At 33.4% G+C, this 17,644-nt stretch overlaps 4 protein-coding genes across 4 annotated transcripts in view; 1 reads left to right on the top strand and 3 right to left on the bottom strand.

The window, feature by feature from the left end:
- Positions 1–17,644, bottom strand: part of LOC140052670 (heterogeneous nuclear ribonucleoprotein A/B-like) — a 279,728-nt gene that overhangs the window by 246,631 nt on the left and 15,453 nt on the right. The gene's annotated exons all lie outside the window — the stretch shown is intronic.
- LOC140051456 (proliferating cell nuclear antigen-like) lies at positions 1,160–5,729 on the top strand. Its single transcript, XM_072096676.1, has 6 exons — positions 1,160–1,441; positions 3,121–3,241; positions 3,687–3,852; positions 4,192–4,383; positions 4,935–5,058; positions 5,261–5,729. The coding sequence occupies exons 1-6, from the start codon at positions 1,342–1,344 to the stop codon at positions 5,332–5,334; spliced, it is 777 nt and encodes a 258-aa protein (XP_071952777.1). The 5' UTR covers positions 1,160–1,341; the 3' UTR covers positions 5,335–5,729.
- LOC140051457 (UPF0561 protein C2orf68 homolog) lies at positions 5,871–10,247 on the bottom strand. Its single transcript, XM_072096677.1, has 4 exons — positions 10,086–10,247; positions 9,477–9,604; positions 8,863–8,993; positions 5,871–8,322 (listed from the first exon to the last, which is right to left on the bottom strand). The coding sequence occupies exons 1-4, from the start codon at positions 10,163–10,165 to the stop codon at positions 8,203–8,205; spliced, it is 459 nt and encodes a 152-aa protein (XP_071952778.1). The 5' UTR covers positions 10,166–10,247; the 3' UTR covers positions 5,871–8,202.
- LOC140052223 (uncharacterized) lies at positions 10,407–17,570 on the bottom strand. The gene is made up of 8 exons (XM_072097688.1): positions 17,504–17,570; positions 15,368–15,503; positions 14,828–15,066; positions 14,061–14,289; positions 13,488–13,668; positions 12,843–13,005; positions 12,387–12,528; positions 10,407–12,251 (listed from the first exon to the last, which is right to left on the bottom strand). The coding sequence occupies exons 2-8, from the start codon at positions 15,476–15,478 to the stop codon at positions 11,277–11,279; spliced, it is 2,040 nt and encodes a 679-aa protein (XP_071953789.1). The 5' UTR covers positions 15,479–15,503; positions 17,504–17,570; the 3' UTR covers positions 10,407–11,276.

Below are 17,644 nucleotides of genomic sequence, written 5' to 3'. Positions count from 1 at the left end.
ATTGCACCTTTACATCGGTGGCACACACAAGTGGTGCATCCATATTGAACACAATTAACATAAAATGACGGATACGGATACTTGAGCTAATTTAAATTAAATTAGTACTATATACTGTAGCAATATTTGTCTGACATGAGTTGATACATTTTAGTTAAATATATTTATATACCGTATATATATACATAAAGAGGAAGTAGTAACAAAAATAATTGTTGATGAGGATATTAAAATTATCATGATAGTTAATATTGAATTGTTTTCCTATACAGTATAGTAATAACAATTATACATAATAGTGATACAAAATAATATATAAAAATACATTCACATAAAATCATAGTTTAATACGAAAAAAAATTTTAACTACACTATAAAAAAAAATTCTTTATTTCGTTACTCTATTTACAGTTATACATTAGTAGTATTAGTGGTATTTAAATTTTACATTTTGGTACGTGAAAAGCCCATGCTTGTTTTATATAGCTTTTGCAAAACATGTCAAATATTTCATTTAGGCCTACTTTATTAACAATTACTGGTTGCGTCCCAGCATGGACGGTCCCAGTAGGAAGGCTAGTGTCACTTCCTAATCCTAGGGTTAGTTTAGTTTTGATACTGGGTTACCTAGTAGAAAGTACAACCAGAATGTATAGAGATTTAATACTATTATATAGGTTACGCTCAAGTTTACAATAATCCATAATGATAGCACAATTCCAGATACACCAAATGCATATGTAGGAATGAGGTCTGTAAATATAATACGGTCAGACCAGCCGGCCATGGAGAAATAAACAAAAGAACAAGACTTGTGACGTTTTGCTGTTTGTCATGTCTGAACACGAACCACAAAGTAGTTGGTAATATTTAGTTTATAGGTTATGACGATTAGACAATTTTTACCCACTATACTCCTATGTCAATACAAACTTTACAGAAATATTTTATTAGTTTTTTAACTTCATCTGGATAGTATAGTAGATTAATTATGGATGAATCATCGTTTTAGATTTTAACAATGTATGTAATTTTTATATTTATCCCTTTTAAGAAAATGGTATCACCTATTACGTTCCGACTGATTATCACATTGTCCAATCAGTGGAGCTCCCGCCAGTTGCTTTCTTTCGACCCTAAACGCGCGAAATTTTCCCGCAACTAGCCACTTACAATTGTGCTGTTAGCGGGGCTAGACTTGTTTGGCTAAACCTATCTTTTGTATCCGTATATACTCGAAACATCAACATCTAAATTACCACTTAATCGAAGTAAATTAATAAATTATATTTTAGACTGTACATTATCTTTGTTATTTTTACCATTTGAAGTAAAATCAAGATGTTTGAAGCAAAACTCGTACAAGGTTCTGTCCTGAAGAAAATTCTTGAATCCATCAAAGATTTAGTCGTCGATGGAACATGGGACTGCACATCAACAGGTATTGTTTTCATAATTTACTTGTCCAAAGTATCGAATTATAACGACAATATTATTAGGCCTAGTAGGTTAGCCTAGCTAGGTAGTCTAGAGGGAGGACGGGGCGCCTAGGAGCAGGCTAGGCCTAGTGCCTATATTATATTAATAAATAGGCCTAGGCTAGGTAGGCCTAAATAAATGGTCACCAAATAAATGTACCAATTAGCGGTTTGTCCCAATTAGCCGTTAATTCATTAATTAATTAGCCTAGTAAAGTAATGTAATTTAATATTTATTCACAACTAGCCTAGCTAGGGCCCGGGCCTAGGCTAGGCCTATTTATTTTTTTAGTTAGTACCTTTAATACACCTAGGCTAGGCCTAGGCCTATATTCTTTCAAAGTTACAATCGTTTATTTTATAATTCACTAAGCTATTTCATCAGATCGAATCACTAGCCATCAAAACAATGAATGACCCCATGGACAATTTCAGGTCTTTTACTTTTTAGCGCGAACTGGAGAAAGGGGGTACCCTCCACTTACATGTAGGTAAGTCACAGTGACGTGTTATACCTACATACTGCATTTCACAATACTTATTTAAAGTCAGAAAAATATAGAGATTTCACGCATGTGCTATTAATTTTGTCGCGGGCGAGCAGTCAAGTTTATCCATCACACTGTAAAATCATTGTGATGACAATAATAACAATCAAATTAATGAATCACATTTATTCATAAATCAAGAGTATTTGGTAAGAAATTCTTGAAACCAGCAGTAGGCCTAGTGTTAATTAGGGGAAAATTATGATAAAATCAGATAAATCTAATTAACCTTTTTAAATAAAATCTTAATTTACGCAAGAAAAGCATGTTGAGACTAAGCACTAGGAATGAAATGTGGCACATTATTTTATATTACACAAAAGACGATCGGGACAACTGTTAAGACGATTGGGCCCAACGTGGTTAGGAAAATACTGGACGATCGGGCTCAACATATTCATAAGACGATCGGGACTGCAAAATGTGAGCCCGATCGTCTGTTCCCCCTGTACAGAATGCAGGTGGTCACTAGCTAGGCCTTGCCTAGACTATTCAGGCCAGGCTAGTAGGCCTAGCAAGATGTGAGGCCTAACTAGAAAAGTACAGTACTGTGTTACAGGCTATGTGATGTTTAAATAAAGTGTTATAAATAAAATATCAATGTTCTTGTACTTTCTATCAATAAAAACAGTTGCTGCTGTAGAGGAAATGCATATGTGTAGATTGTCTCGCACAGTAGAGTTCCTCACACAGCCATGATGGCTTTGTTGTTGAATTTTGAACATACGTAAAATCTACTGTACCTCATGGATTAGTTATACGATTGTCTTACTATTATGGGATGACCAAACACGAGCGGCATATGAATTAAAAGCATTACCGCAAATTGGGTACCGCAAACAGGTGCACAGTTACCGCTGTTTGGTACATCGACTGTCCTTGGTATTTAACATTATTAATAATTGACAATTGTTATTTTCACTTACAACTATAACACATTTAGCATATTAATGATTTGACCTTTCACTAACCGCAAATTGGTACATCTACCCTAGGTCCTAACTATAAAAGCTAGAGGCTAGCCTGAACTTAAGGCTAGGTACGGTAGGCCTAATTAATATAATTATTTAAGCTAGTTTGCTATTCTTTGACAGGAATCACCATGCAAGCTATGGATAGCAGTCATGTAAGTCTAGTAACCTGCTTACTGCAAGCAGATGGGTTCGAGCAGTATCGATGTGATCGCAACGTCTCTATCAGTATCAATTTAGCAACGTAAGTAAGCTTATCACAGAATACAGTAGCATAATTTATACAACATGTTCATATGTTATTATATTTTATTAACGCCGTGGCAAGGGATATATAAAAAGTCTGGCCTCCAACCCATGAAAAATCAAAAGCAATGGTGAGAAAAAAAATGGTCGTGATTAAACTCTGGTTTCAACATCCTTAAATTCCAGTTGTAAGTTTATAGGTAGGCCATGCAACTGCACAATGAACACCATTGGAATAACCTATTTGATGCTTATGTAGTGCCCTCTATATCTCGCCTTTAGTAGCCAGAAGTATGAAAACCTATATTTTTTTAAACAACATTAATGCATGATTATTCAAAATTCAGTAATCACCATTTTTCTCAATATTTGATTTATAACTGCAAAATTTGTATTAATAACTGTCGTTTTCAGTCTCATTAATAATGAATGTTTATATTCAGAATGTCCAAGATTTTAAAATGTGCCAGCAATGATGACATCATCACACTTGAAGCAGAAGACAAACCAGACAATCTTGTATTCAAATTTGAATCACCCAATCAAGACAAACAATCAAACTATCAAGTTAAATTAATAAACATTGATAAAGAACACCTTGGAATTCCTGTAAGTAGGCCTATAGATGATGTTGTTTTATACTAAAAACAGGGTGAAAAAAAGCAGACCATTTGATACCCATGATTTAAGATACAAGACTATGCCTAGACCCAAAGATAGCCAGGGCCTAAACCAAATAAAGCACATAAAATTCTCTGCATCTTAACAAAAAAGAGAACATTTACAAAACGATGATAATGGACAAGATATATTTTTGGGGTGGAATACAAAGAAATTGTAAGCAGGTCTTGGTAGTACAGTTTGTACAGTACCTCCGTCATTCCCCATACAACAATGTTGGTACTATTCTAGTAAATAGTAAAACATTTGTAACCTTGTCTATTGAAGGATCAAGAATACAAAGCAGTAGTAAAGATGCCATCATCAGAATTTCAACGAATCTGTCGTGACTTAAGCCAGATTGGCGATACTGTTACCGTGGAATGTGGCAAAGAAGGTGTGACATTCACCGCAGATGGTGACCTCGGCAGCGGAACCATCAACCTTGTGCAAGATGCTAGTATAGACAAAGAGGAAAATGTGAGTGTTGCCTCCAAATTAATTTGTAGACGCGCTGGTGTGCGCTCTTTATACCATGCACTGGAGTGCAAAACGCAGCGCAGCATAAAAGCACTCTCCATGTAAATCGTATCTTAGGCAAGATGCTTTACTCTCATTGCCTCGTCCTTTGGATGGGATGTAAAGCCGTTTGTCCCGTGTACTTAACAGTGCATGTTAAAGAACTTGGTACACTATTCGAAAAGAGTAGGGGATCGTCTCCCGGTGTGCTGATCTGGTAGGCGCTGCACTGATGGCTGCCGTGGGTCCGTAGAGGGCCTAATCCGAATCTCCTCAGTTTCCAGTTAAGCTTGAGGACTAAGATGATTACCTTTACCTTTAAAATACCGATCGTGCTAGACTCGTGGCCCCATTTAAAAAAAAAACACAGCACTCATTGTATCTTGTCAATTCTGCTACTGTTTGCCGAGTAGTGGTGCTTGCTCAACACTCAAAACTCCATTAAATATGTACTCGACGGTAAATTCCCAATCGAATACAAATGTTTGACCTTTCGTAATGTGGTTTTTTAGGTTTCTGTGGTGACAACGGAACCCTGTAAACTAAACTTTGCTCTTCGATATCTCAACTTTTTTACTAAAGCAACACCACTTTCATCTCAAGTTATCCTCTCTATGACGTCGGACGCTCCATTAGGTAAGTATCGTTATGTGTCAGAGTCCGATAGAGGGTGCTCTAACTGGGGATTGTTTTTAACCTTGTTGTGGTTCTGTTCGCACTCTTAAATTATTAGCATGCCCCCAAAACTAGAAGAGTTTGTGTATATTTCTTTTAAAATAAATATGATTTGACTAGTTCAAAGATATCTATTTCTATAACCATTGCCCTTATTTTTCAGTTGTTGAATATAAAATTGAAAACCTGGGATACATGAGATATTACCTGGCACCAAAAATGGAAGAGGATGAATGAAGAGAATTCAAAACAGTAATACCATCAAATTAAACATTTACGCATTCTGCACTAAAGTGTACTAGTATATTGTTTATTTTAATTATGTAAAACACAATCTATAATTTACATATACATTAGGCATACAATTTATGTTTTAATTTTGAGTAAACATTAACCCATACAAAGTAAATAGTGCATATTTCTTAGCTGATTATTCTTGTCTCTTCCTGAGATCAGTACTTGTAAATTATAATAAGCCACACCATTATCATGTAAACTAGTTTGTCAGTTTGTAAAGTTTAACCAGTAATTTATTAGAGGGATAACTATCAAAATATTTGGTTTTGTTTAACTATAGTGTAATTCATAAAAGCGGTTTGCAAAAACCTCCCAATAATTGTATTTGCTCCTCAAGAAATAGCATTTATTCAAAAACTACATTGTGAATTTGATAGACAATGTGTACTGTATATATATATCAATAAAATTTTCGACTAAAATCGAGAAAACGTTAAATTGATGCTCGGTTACTGTATTTTATGATAATAGTGCTCTAAGTTACTGTGACATGCACAGAATCGCACAGTAATGAGTTCTGCGCATGTTACCTTAATACATACTTTTCAATACTTTTTAAAATTTAAAAAAAAAATCCCTTTACTATAGTACAAGTTTCGTTCTGGCTACTACATATTAAATTCTAACTGCATCCTTAAATTCCCCAGTCATGAAACTAAACACCATTGGCATAACCTGTATTTGATTAACACCTATGCTTACATAGTGCTCTTTATATCGCACCTTTAGTAGCAAAAAGTATAAATACCTTATTTCTAGACATAACATTTATTATTACAATACACAGGCACCATAATAAATAAATTAAGTGCATGATACATGTTCTAGAAATGGAAAATCACCAAATTCCAACCCTTTCATTTGTTGATATAACTGGTTACTATATCATAATGCGACATGCGCAGAATTACATGTTCTACGCATGTTACCTCAATACTTTTCAAAATTCCATATCAACACTTTTATTTGACACAAATGGTTACTATATCATACACATCACATAATTTCTGTGCATGTTATCTCAATATATACTTTTCAAATTTCAATATTTTGGCTAATTTTTAAAAAAAAAACCCTGTACTATAGTACAAGGATTTTTTTTTCAAATCACCCATATATACCTTTTTAAAATCCCCAATTAATATTCACTAAGAAGAGAGGGCGGTGTGCATTTCTCCCAGGAGACGTAAGCTAACTAGCTTTTCAACGCTTTTCGTTAAAACATCGAATTTTAAAAGTGTGTATACACACAGGGTGCATTACCCTCAAAGAAAGCCTAAGGTAAAAAGGCATCTGATTTTTTAGCCAGAATTGTTTTAAAGGCCAGGTGCGGGCAAAAAATTTCTAGTGATCATACATTCCAATAATTATCGATCTATAGTTTCCCCTATGTTTCATAATTTTTGGGATTTTATTTGTGTTACACAAGATTGTTGAAAATAAGCACTTTCTTATCAGTGGGGGGATAGTTCAAATTACACAGTAAAATCTCTATTCTTTTGTACACAAATTTTGTAAATAGAGAGGCATTTTATAAAGCTATGAAAAATAAACGGGATAAATGTTATCAGATGACTAAATATAGGTAATATAACTTGAATATTACATTTCTGATATTTTTATTCAACTTCAGCTTTTTATTTTCATGCTATAGCAAAAATTATCCATCGTATATCTATCATCTTTTTTCACCGTCTGGGGAGTCAACAGACATGTTATTACATTAGGTTAACTACTGAAAAAAAGTCTTTCTGGTTTTTATGGAAGAATTTTGCCAAATTTTGTATTTCACCATATTAAGGGAAATTCATGTTTTTTCGTCTCGATTTCTGTTACAAATATTTGATTTATGTACAATTAACCAAATATTATATTTAAAATTCATGCCTGTACCTTAGCTTTAATTGTATACAACAAATTGCCTAAATGGATACCGGGTACTATACGCTGAAAAACACCTTTCACAAGGTTTGTAAGCGTTCAAAAACTTTTAAAAAATCACCCAAATTTCCACATTTTTAAAATGCAATTAAGTTGCACTAATATTGCACATATTGCACATATAATGCCATATCATTGTCTTATAGTGTCATGGGACCACTTTATGCCAAAAAATAAAGATTGAAATTTGGTAATTTTTGTTGAATTCTGTGCTAAATAGTGCAGGGATTTTTTTGCCAAATCACCCAAATTTCGACCTTTTTAAATCCAATTAATATGCACTAACATTGCTATGTGCGCATGTAGTGTCATGGGACCACTTTATGTCGAAAAATAAAAGGTTGAAATTTGGTAATTTTTCGTGGAAATCTCTGTACTATTATATATATATAATAGAGAGATTTCCACGAAACTATTACCGGTATATGTATATTTCGAAACCTGAGCTGCAGTGACGAGATCTAATAAGATCGAAACAGTACTGTCTGCAGATTGGAGATATATATATATAATAAATTTCAGTATATCACCGGGCGGTTTAGAATTAATGTTCTTTGCCTGATTTGTGTATATATATAATAGATTAAATAAAATATTTATGATTTATACCAGTAATCAGTTACAGTACGTCAAAACAATTTAAAAACTAAAACAGTTACTGTCATACTATAGTAGTTATTTTAATCATTTTTCTATTATTAAGTTAGAATACATTATAATATCCATCCATAACACACATCCTTAATGTACCATAATTATTCGGTTATTCTGATGTGTTCAACTAACTAATAATTTAAAATAGCACCATGTTTGAGTAATAATAAAGCGTTAAATCTCAACATCAACAATCAACCATAAAAACATATCTTAATTTCTTGTATATGTTGTTATATTTTTCAATATTCTAACTTGCAAACAAGCACACAAATCTTCTGAAAGATTGGTTTTGATTGCCAGTTCTTGTGCTATTTCTTCAGAATTATCACCCTACAAACAAAAAAACACATCATTTTACAATGTTTCCACCTCTACCCTATTTATGTTCTGTATTCCTTGCTTGTCTATTTTAATTCTACACACACTTAAGCTCTGTATACACTATTACATTAGTTTTTTTTAAAAAGTGTGATGTGCCCAAATATGATAGCAATATCACATCATCATTTCTATATATGGGCACAGCACATTTTTTTTGTCACAAAGTTTGATAGTCTAAACAGAGCCTAAGTCAGGAACAGTTTTCATTAAGCGTGTGGGAATTACTACAAACATCATGCAACAACAACGCAAAACAAAAGAACACTGAAAAACATAGTACAGCGCGTACTCAAAAGTATGCAGGGTGAACCAGGTCAAAGTCTACAGCAACTGAAAACACAATTATTGGAAGGGCATTTTCTTGCGTTGTGCGTCGCTAGTGGGAAACAAGCATACTAATATTAAATTTAATCATTTTAAAAATCTATAAAGGTACAATTGCCATAAGATTTTACCTCAAAGCAACGAAAGAAAACATTATTTACTCACCATATGAACAACTCTGACATGAATGTTACCATGTTGGTCCACATACTCTAGTTTAAATAATGCACGGTCTTCATCTCGCCTATCAACTGTCATCAATACGGCCTTGTTATCTTCCGGTTTCTCTTCCACAACTAAAAAAGGCCACATTATGTAACGGCTCATATTAATTTATGGATGATATCAAAAATACTCTGCTGCAGTTACTACTTTGTTTACTGCAATAATCTATGATTTTTGTTTGTTTCATGTACAAGTTTATGAGGCAGTCACTGTAATAGAGAGTGTGTATAAATAGCAAGATTAAACATTCATCATGTAGTTACTGACAGTAACTGCAGTGGAGAAGCTTTTACATAGTGCCTTAGTGTACAGTATACAAATGTTTTAATTTTAATACATTTTAAAGGCACAGACCCACTTTTTTTTACGCCATGGCTAAAGATACAGTGCCGTATCCTAACTTCCGTTTGCTAAAGGTACTGTAAAACTGCATTACGTCATAATCAGCCAATTGAAATCAATTATTTAGATTGAAATTGCAAAAATCTGGATAAAATTATGTTGCATTTTACTTGTCATGACATTCACTACTTTCAAACAATCAATTATCTCACCTTTTGCATCGGATTGTTTCCTCATTTTTGGTGGTAAATAATAGTTCTGGCTCTCTTTTGTTGTTCCATGTTTGGTTTTCACTTTAGTCTGAGAATTTGAGACTTTGATTTCTTTATCGTACTCATCTCTAAAAATGAAAAATTCAACAAAAAAGATTAGAATTTATTTTCACTGTGAAAAAAAGTCCTTATACGATGACGTCACACAAGTACCAGCATCCTATTGGCTGATTATGCCGTAATACAATTTACCGTACCTTTAGTAAACGGAAGTTAGGATACAGTTACCGTATCTTTAGCCACGGCGAATTATTTTTGTGCGCGATTTCAACGATTTGCAGTTGCACAGAACAGGTTTTGAACACAAAATATACATACTTAATACTTATTATTAAATTACGAACAGGGATTCCCACTTGCGTAAAGAAATCCATGAACCATTTCCAATTGCTCAAACATTTTAAACTCGCGCAAAACATATACTGTAGGCCTAGATGAATGAGTGATGGGGGAACGAACCTCTCACTCCCCGTTGTCCGTTGATGAACACTACGATTTATTATGGTTCTTATTCTTTACTCCATGGGTTAATCATTACAAAAGCCTCACCTGCACACTTGATTTTTAATTATTTGCTTAACAAACCCATGTTTCATGTCAAGCCTACACGTTCGGTCAACGGAAGTCATATTAAATAATAGGTGAAAATTGCAAAAATACAACGACGTTTCATTAGTCCTTCCAAACCGTTACGTACATTGACACATTGTGTGTTTACACATTTTGGTTTTGTTTTTGTCTCTGTATGTAGAGGGCGACATGGCAATTTTCCAACCAGAGCCATTAATGGCTCTGTCACAGCATCTAAAGCTTGTAAGCATTACCTTGGAAGAACACAGTTCTAAAGTTATCACAAAAACACCACATTAATTGAAATATTTTATTATCATATTTAATTTTCATTTAAAATAGAGATGCATAGATGACATAGATCACGCTTTTGGTGGAACTATTTCTAATTTGAATGTTCCACTGACCATCTGGAAGCTGGTATTCCAAAAACTTCAAGGTGTATTGTACACTAGCAAAACCTCTTATTTAATACAGATACAGTACTACACCTACTTTATACCATAATAATGTATATTGATAGTGTTTATTTGACTTTATCAACTTAAATTATTCTATACAAACTAATGACATTCTAAAGAATAAGTATATTTTGTTTACAAATGTTATGAAAAGTAAACTATAAATTCAGTATAATTGAATTATTAAAAAGTATTTATTTAGTTCATTCCCATTTACAAATTACTATATATATTGTTAATGAATGCTGTAACATAATATTAGTTATATTTGTTTTTAAAACAGTTACATCATAAAAAAAGTGTGATGGTTAAATATTAATGAGTCTACACTGAATACACTACTCTATTTACAAACATTACATTTTTTTAAATGCTACTCTGGTATTAAATGGAAGTTTACACTTCATTAGAAAATAGTCAAGTCCATTTTGTATAAAGTAACAATAAAATCTTATCTCCAATTTATGTATACCTATCCCAACCAAACAGAGTTTCAATAAATGAAATCACTGTAAATATTAATTCCATATTGTAAATTAGTTTGTAAACAGAAACAGAAAAAAGCTATACATAAAATGCTTGTAATAATATACTTATCGTATACATTTAATGGTTATGGGATATCTATTCTTTTACCTTTTCTTTTTATGAAAGAATACTGCAAAACATGGAAATGAACTGAGAGATTTTCGTATCTTTGTCAGTGTTCTTACTTGTCACTACTCAGCAGCCATTTTGATGGTTGTGTTGTTATTAAATGTATATCTTCCATTTTGTAAAGAATACCACGGATGTCATCAGGAACAGTATCAAAGAGCCTGTCAGAAACACTTGGTGTGGATTTGTGTAGCTCCAGGCATTTCTTGAGCTCCTCACCGTCTCTGGCGCATGGCATCAACCACTTAACATACTCTTTATTTTCAGAATCTGCCATTCTGGATACAGTGTGATTGATCCCTTCATTAACTTCTTTAGGTGTGCTAGGTGAATGGTGCCAATCAGCGTCTGTGTATTTTGAATGATGATCCTGTATTGTCTGCCATGTGTCACACTCTTGCAATTCTGAGGTTGTTTGTTTTTTACATGAGTTGTTTAACCAATCAGTGGTGTTGTATTGGGAATGGTGATTCTGAATGATCTTGCATACATCTGATCCAGAGTATTTTTTTTGAACTCGTTCTTTCTGTGCCAACCAGATACTATCACTGGGCATATCCACTTTCTCGGTATGCGGTGAAAATTCTGAGGAATCCACACAACTAGATTTGATAAGATTACTTGATAACCAAGCCTCTTCCTTTTCCGATATCACTCTTTGAATATATGGGAATGTTGATTCTTCAGATGTTGTTTTATCTTTGCATAACGTCATTTGATACAGATTATGCGAAAGCCAATCCTCTTCCTTCTCTGATATCACTTGTTGAAAATATGAGAAGGTGGAATCTTCAGATGTTTTCTTATCTTCTTCACATGACATCAGCCAATGGGATTGATTCTTTAATTCAGACACTGGAGTAACAGCAGTGGTGTGTGACGGAGTATATTCATCGCAGCAATGTGTATCACAAACACAATCAGAATACGAGGTGCACGTTTCATTAGCTCGACAGACTTTCTTGATGTCTGATTGCATCGGCTCTTCTTTCACACAGAGTATTTGATCCAAGTTTTCAATTTCATACTAAAATATGGAAATAGCATGAAAATAGTGTTACATCTCGAAACATATTTTAGGAAAATATTGTGCAAAAGTCAACATAAATGCAGACAAATTTTATGATTTTCACTGGGATAAATAAGAAAATAAAGAGCTTACCTGAACAACAGGACTGGTAAAAGAGGTTGCACAAGGACCGGTGCATGACAACATAACATTCTTGCTTTTCTCTACCACTTCGTCTAATTTCTGTCTTTCCTCATAGCCAGCCAACCAGATCTTGTGGTCTGTAGAAATATCCCTACAAAACAAAGCATTTATTTTTATATTAGTTTGTATCACTGTATATCTTTTAAGCTCTGTCTACACTATCAAACTAAATGTGATGTGCCCATATATGGACATGATGATGTCATATCACTACCATATTTGGACATTTCACTACCATATTTGGGCCTATCACTACCATATTTAGGCACATCACACTTTTTTTGTCAAACTAATTTGATAGTGTAGACAGAGGTTAAGAGACCAAATTTCAACTAATGCAATGGTTTCTTCCAATTCATTCTACAGCACAACAAATTGCTATATTTTTAATATAACATATATTACCTGAAGTGTCTCATTCCTTTCTCATACTCATGTTGAATTAGTCTTGAGTTCAGAAGCCATTCCTTGATAGGAGAGGTTAGTATTTTGTCAAAGTATGGGTGCACTGCTGGTAATTCGGTTTCCTGGTCGGGGGCACATTCAAAATCACTCATTTCATGGTCATCTATAATAAATAACACTTTTGATTAAGCTTTGTAAAACTTACATTTTATTATTGGCTAATATTAATAAATAAGAAAACAAACATAGTAAAAACCTTCTTTCAGACACCCCTATAAATAAAGGGATATTCCTTTTAAAGCTTGGTTCCCACTAGGATGCAGCTCAAGAATGTGACATAACGCAATGCCAAGTAATGTGACCAATCACAAGTGATAGATTATTCAAACAGGCACGTGTGATTGGTCAACTTGCTTGAATTGCATCTACGTCCTTGTTTAAGCTTAAGGGGACACTTCCCTGTGAAGCAAACATTGTGATATATATATTTTAACACTACAGCCAACACCTATTTAAGAGACACCTATTAAGGTTAATAGGTGCTGATAACTTTATCTAGATATACAGATTTGAAGCTAGTTTTTTCGTTCTTACAAATCTATTGAAAGACAAAAATTAAGGTATGCAAAAATTAACTGTACATACTGATACACTGTCGGTTTTCATCCATCTTTTGTACTCCCTCAATATCGTGAAGCCATGTTGATACTGATTGGTGCATCCTGAACGGAGGGAAGAGCACATCACTATAGGACTTGCCTGATGAATGGCTTGGTATCTTGGTTAACCATTTCAGATCAGAAAATGGTACGCCAGACACATGATCCTATAATAACAGATGTTTAAGAATAATTATATCAGTAATAAGTTTTTCTGACTTCTGATTTGATGAATTAAACATATACATCCACAAAATATGGTGATGATTAATTATTATGCAGAATTATTTATATGGATAATAGGCTGTAGGGAATTCACATGGCTGTTTTTAGTTGCTGTTAGAGCCTACACACTTTAACTACAGTCAACTTCCCTTAATATGTCTGGTTTTCTGGAAAGTCTGGTATTCCAAATGTGTGTTTTAATGGTAAACAAAGATTTTGAATCAGTTGGATCTTAAGAAAAGACCAGTTTTGGGAGAGTCTTATAATAATTTGTTTTAAATCATCCATTGATATAAGTACAGTAAGATATGTAACAAGACTATTGTCATATTACCATTTGTTTGTCTTCCATCTTTGATGGTTCTGTTAAGCCATGGTCTAAATCATCCAATTCTCCAACATCAGATGTGCGCATCCTTTTATTGGTGCCCTGTATGTCAACAAAGCACCTCTTGTTTGATTGTATGTGACCAAATCCATGAATCGCATTTTTCAGTTTATTATGCTCGGAATTGAAATAAATATCACCATCTTCACTTGGTTCAAAACTTAGCTGTTCCAAACTAAAAGAGATACTTGATATTTAAAATAATATTCAAATTAGGGTCACTGAAAAGTAATGTTATATTTGTGATTTATTAAGCTTAGAGAGTGGTTGCATATTTAAATACTTCATCTTACACATTATGAAATAATAACAGTATATTGATAGACATAGACATAGATACACTTTATTGTCACATAATAATTATAAAATGTGAGACTCAGTTTCCCGTTAAATTCGTAATAAAAAACCATGTAAAAACATCAATACAATTCGATATAAGTCAAATACATTGTAGGCCTATGTACAGTTAATTAAAAGTAATTATCTTACAAATTGTTTGTTAAAGAGACGAATTGAGGAGGGAATAAAGGAGTTGTTAAACCTATTTGTTTTTGTCAAAGGATGAAGTAGTCTACCAGATCTGCACATAACAAACGAACTATGCAAGGGATGGGCAGAACCAGACATTATGACTTTATTAACAGTTACTGAGCACTATATACTGATTACTGCACTATCTTACTGTAGAAATTGAGAGTATTACTTTTACTTACTTTGCAATTGCAGTGTCTAGCTGTTGCTGAAACTGCACAGTTTGATGCGTACCACTACCACCAGCAGAGGAAAGCAGTGTCTCAGCAACACCTAGTTCATGGTATATACAGCTAAGTTGTTCATTTAGAATATCTTCTTTGACATTTTGAATGGTATCGACTTGGTCTACCAGCCATAACTCACGTGATCTGAGAGCCTCTAACTGCCGACTGATGCCTGTGTGCACCTCTCCTTTGGCCTAAAATTACAAATCACATAGACATGAATTTGAACTATCCAATCAGAATTCAAATGCAGTGAAAAGAATTTGAACTACCCAATCAGAATTCAAATGCAGTGAAAATAATTTGAACTACCCAGTCAGAATTCAAATGACAGATGAAGTGGTTTAATGGTAGGGTGTCTACATATCAACAAGAGTTGTCCAAGTCCGAGTCTTGGTTTAGGACAAACAGTACTCTAGATCAGTGATTGTATTAAAGTTAATAATTATACAACAACAATACAACTATAATAATTAATAACATATACAAAATTACCTCAATGCTGTTTTTCTGCAATTGTTTTTTCACAATATGGATTTTTTCAGATAAATCTTGCAAATGAGTGACTTGGACTTTCAACACATCAAGAGAATCAGTGGAGTTCATTGTCAACAACAGCAGTAGTAGAAGACTGGTAATAAAACAATAAAATCAATCAAATTATCAATATTCTTCACACCTTATCAATACATTAATTATATACTGTATAGTATTAGCCTCTATGTTTTTAACAATTTATTTTGAAACATTGAACATATGGGTACATTTATAGTACTTGAATTTTGAATTACCTTATACAGAAGGCTGGTAAAAGGCCTTTGTATACAGTAGTGATAGAAAAAGGAAGCCCACTAAAAAATATATGTTATTTTATTGTGCTGATCCAGTGAGCTGTGATCAGTGATTAGTTATTTTGAGACAACAATTATGTTTATTTTATCATGGTTTGGAAACTAAATCCATTCATGTTGTTGTTATAATATTTCACCCATGTCAAGGCCAGATGGATTGTGTCTGTGCGTTGTTCATCCTGGTACAAAAGTCTATTATTAGTACATGGAGCAATTTTGTTGCTAGTAGCAGTACTAGCAAACAAGATTTCTCTATGTACAGTACGCTAAACATTGTATACAAAAGATAATTCATTTTACAATATAAAAACAGTGTATAACTTAGTCATTTAAACATTACTAAAGTAACTGAACTACAGTACTGTGTAACAAAACAAATCAACTTAACAAATCTCAAAAACGTTAGGGATCAGCTTTTGGTCAGATGTTTTGCCCTACTCTGACGTAATTTGTACTTTACTAAGTACATTTGAGAATACTTGCGAAAAAATTTGCAAGTAGTTCTCAGGTGGGACTCGAACTCACGACCTCCAGATAAGCTTAGGTATTATTATTTTTCAGTAAACTCAGAATGACATGGCAAGTGTTAAAAAAATATCAAGATTAACATTGACTTATGATTGCTTTGTTAATTGGTATTGTAAGGAAGTACTTTTCCTGGATACTAAAGTATAGCAACTCCCTTCCTGATCCAGGATGCCTTTATTACAGTCCCACTAAACACGCACCACACAACACTATACACATAATGCTACCACATGCCCTTTAGTAGTACTTTATAATGGAATATTTTAGAGAGTCAGTTACTCCATGGTTTATGATTCAATCTTGCATTTAACTGTCAATTGTAAAATATAATATGCTTATTTTGGGATTATGATCATATATATTATATGATGTATAAATGACTCAGATCAGCACTTTAAATGTAATTTTACAATAATTTCATCTAATTCATATAGTTTTAGTCATGATATAATCAGTATTTCAGTGGTTTGGAGGTTTGGCACTGTTTAGCAATACCCTTGCTACAGTATAGCACTGATTGATATTTCTTTGATCTACAAATAGTAAAGTATTCTTTTATAGGCATTGATCGCACTCAAAGGACACGGGGGTGACTACAACTATTTTCTTCCTAGTTAAGAATGAAAGTTTATGTCTAGCCGAGGCCTATTTGTTTTAACTGGATTGTTGTTAATCTTCCATATCTGGTAACTACTACTAACTTATTATTGAGAATATGAGATTCATTAGCTAAAATACTATTTAATTTAGATATCATTTCATCATTACAAATTTGTGTGATATCTTTAATCTCGACACCAGTAATTTTGTTTGCATTCCTATCTACTCTGTTCTGTTATTGTTAATAACTTTACTCAAATTTTACTACTAGACCTTTTACCCAAGAAGTAATACTATTAAATAGCTTATTTAAGACAGATTAAATAACACTTAATTAATTTTGCATCTAGGCCTAGGCCTAGACTTTTACGCAGTCCTAGGCTAGCCTAGTGTTTTTTAAAGACCTTGAACAGAAGGCTTAGTTCGTCCTCTCTCCTCGCTGCTGCGCCACATCAAATCAAGAACACAATGGTTGCGGTGGTGGTGGTAGCCTAGGCTAGTAGTAGTTAGTGGGCCGGTGGGCTGTTTTGACTTCCGGTTATATTTCAGTTAGTACACGTTGTTAAATTCCGTTTAGGGTAAAAATGTTTTCAGATTATTAAAGAGTAATAATCTACGCCTATAAATATAATAAACAAACAATTTCACTTACCAACAGAAGAATAGGAGGAACAAACTGCCTTTTCCCGACTCTCCGGCTAAAAAACACACTCGTCGATTTTTCTCTCGTTGACGTTTTTCTTCAGATACAATCTACGCATGCGTGTTATATTATAAACGTAAAACATGTGTG

Source organism: Antedon mediterranea, chromosome 6, assembly GCF_964355755.1.
Source record: "Antedon mediterranea chromosome 6, ecAntMedi1.1, whole genome shotgun sequence".
Classification (NCBI taxonomy): Eukaryota; Metazoa; Echinodermata; class Crinoidea; order Comatulida; family Antedonidae; genus Antedon; species Antedon mediterranea.
Note: the sequence above shows the minus strand (reverse complement) of the source record. Positions and strands in the feature narration are given on the sequence as shown.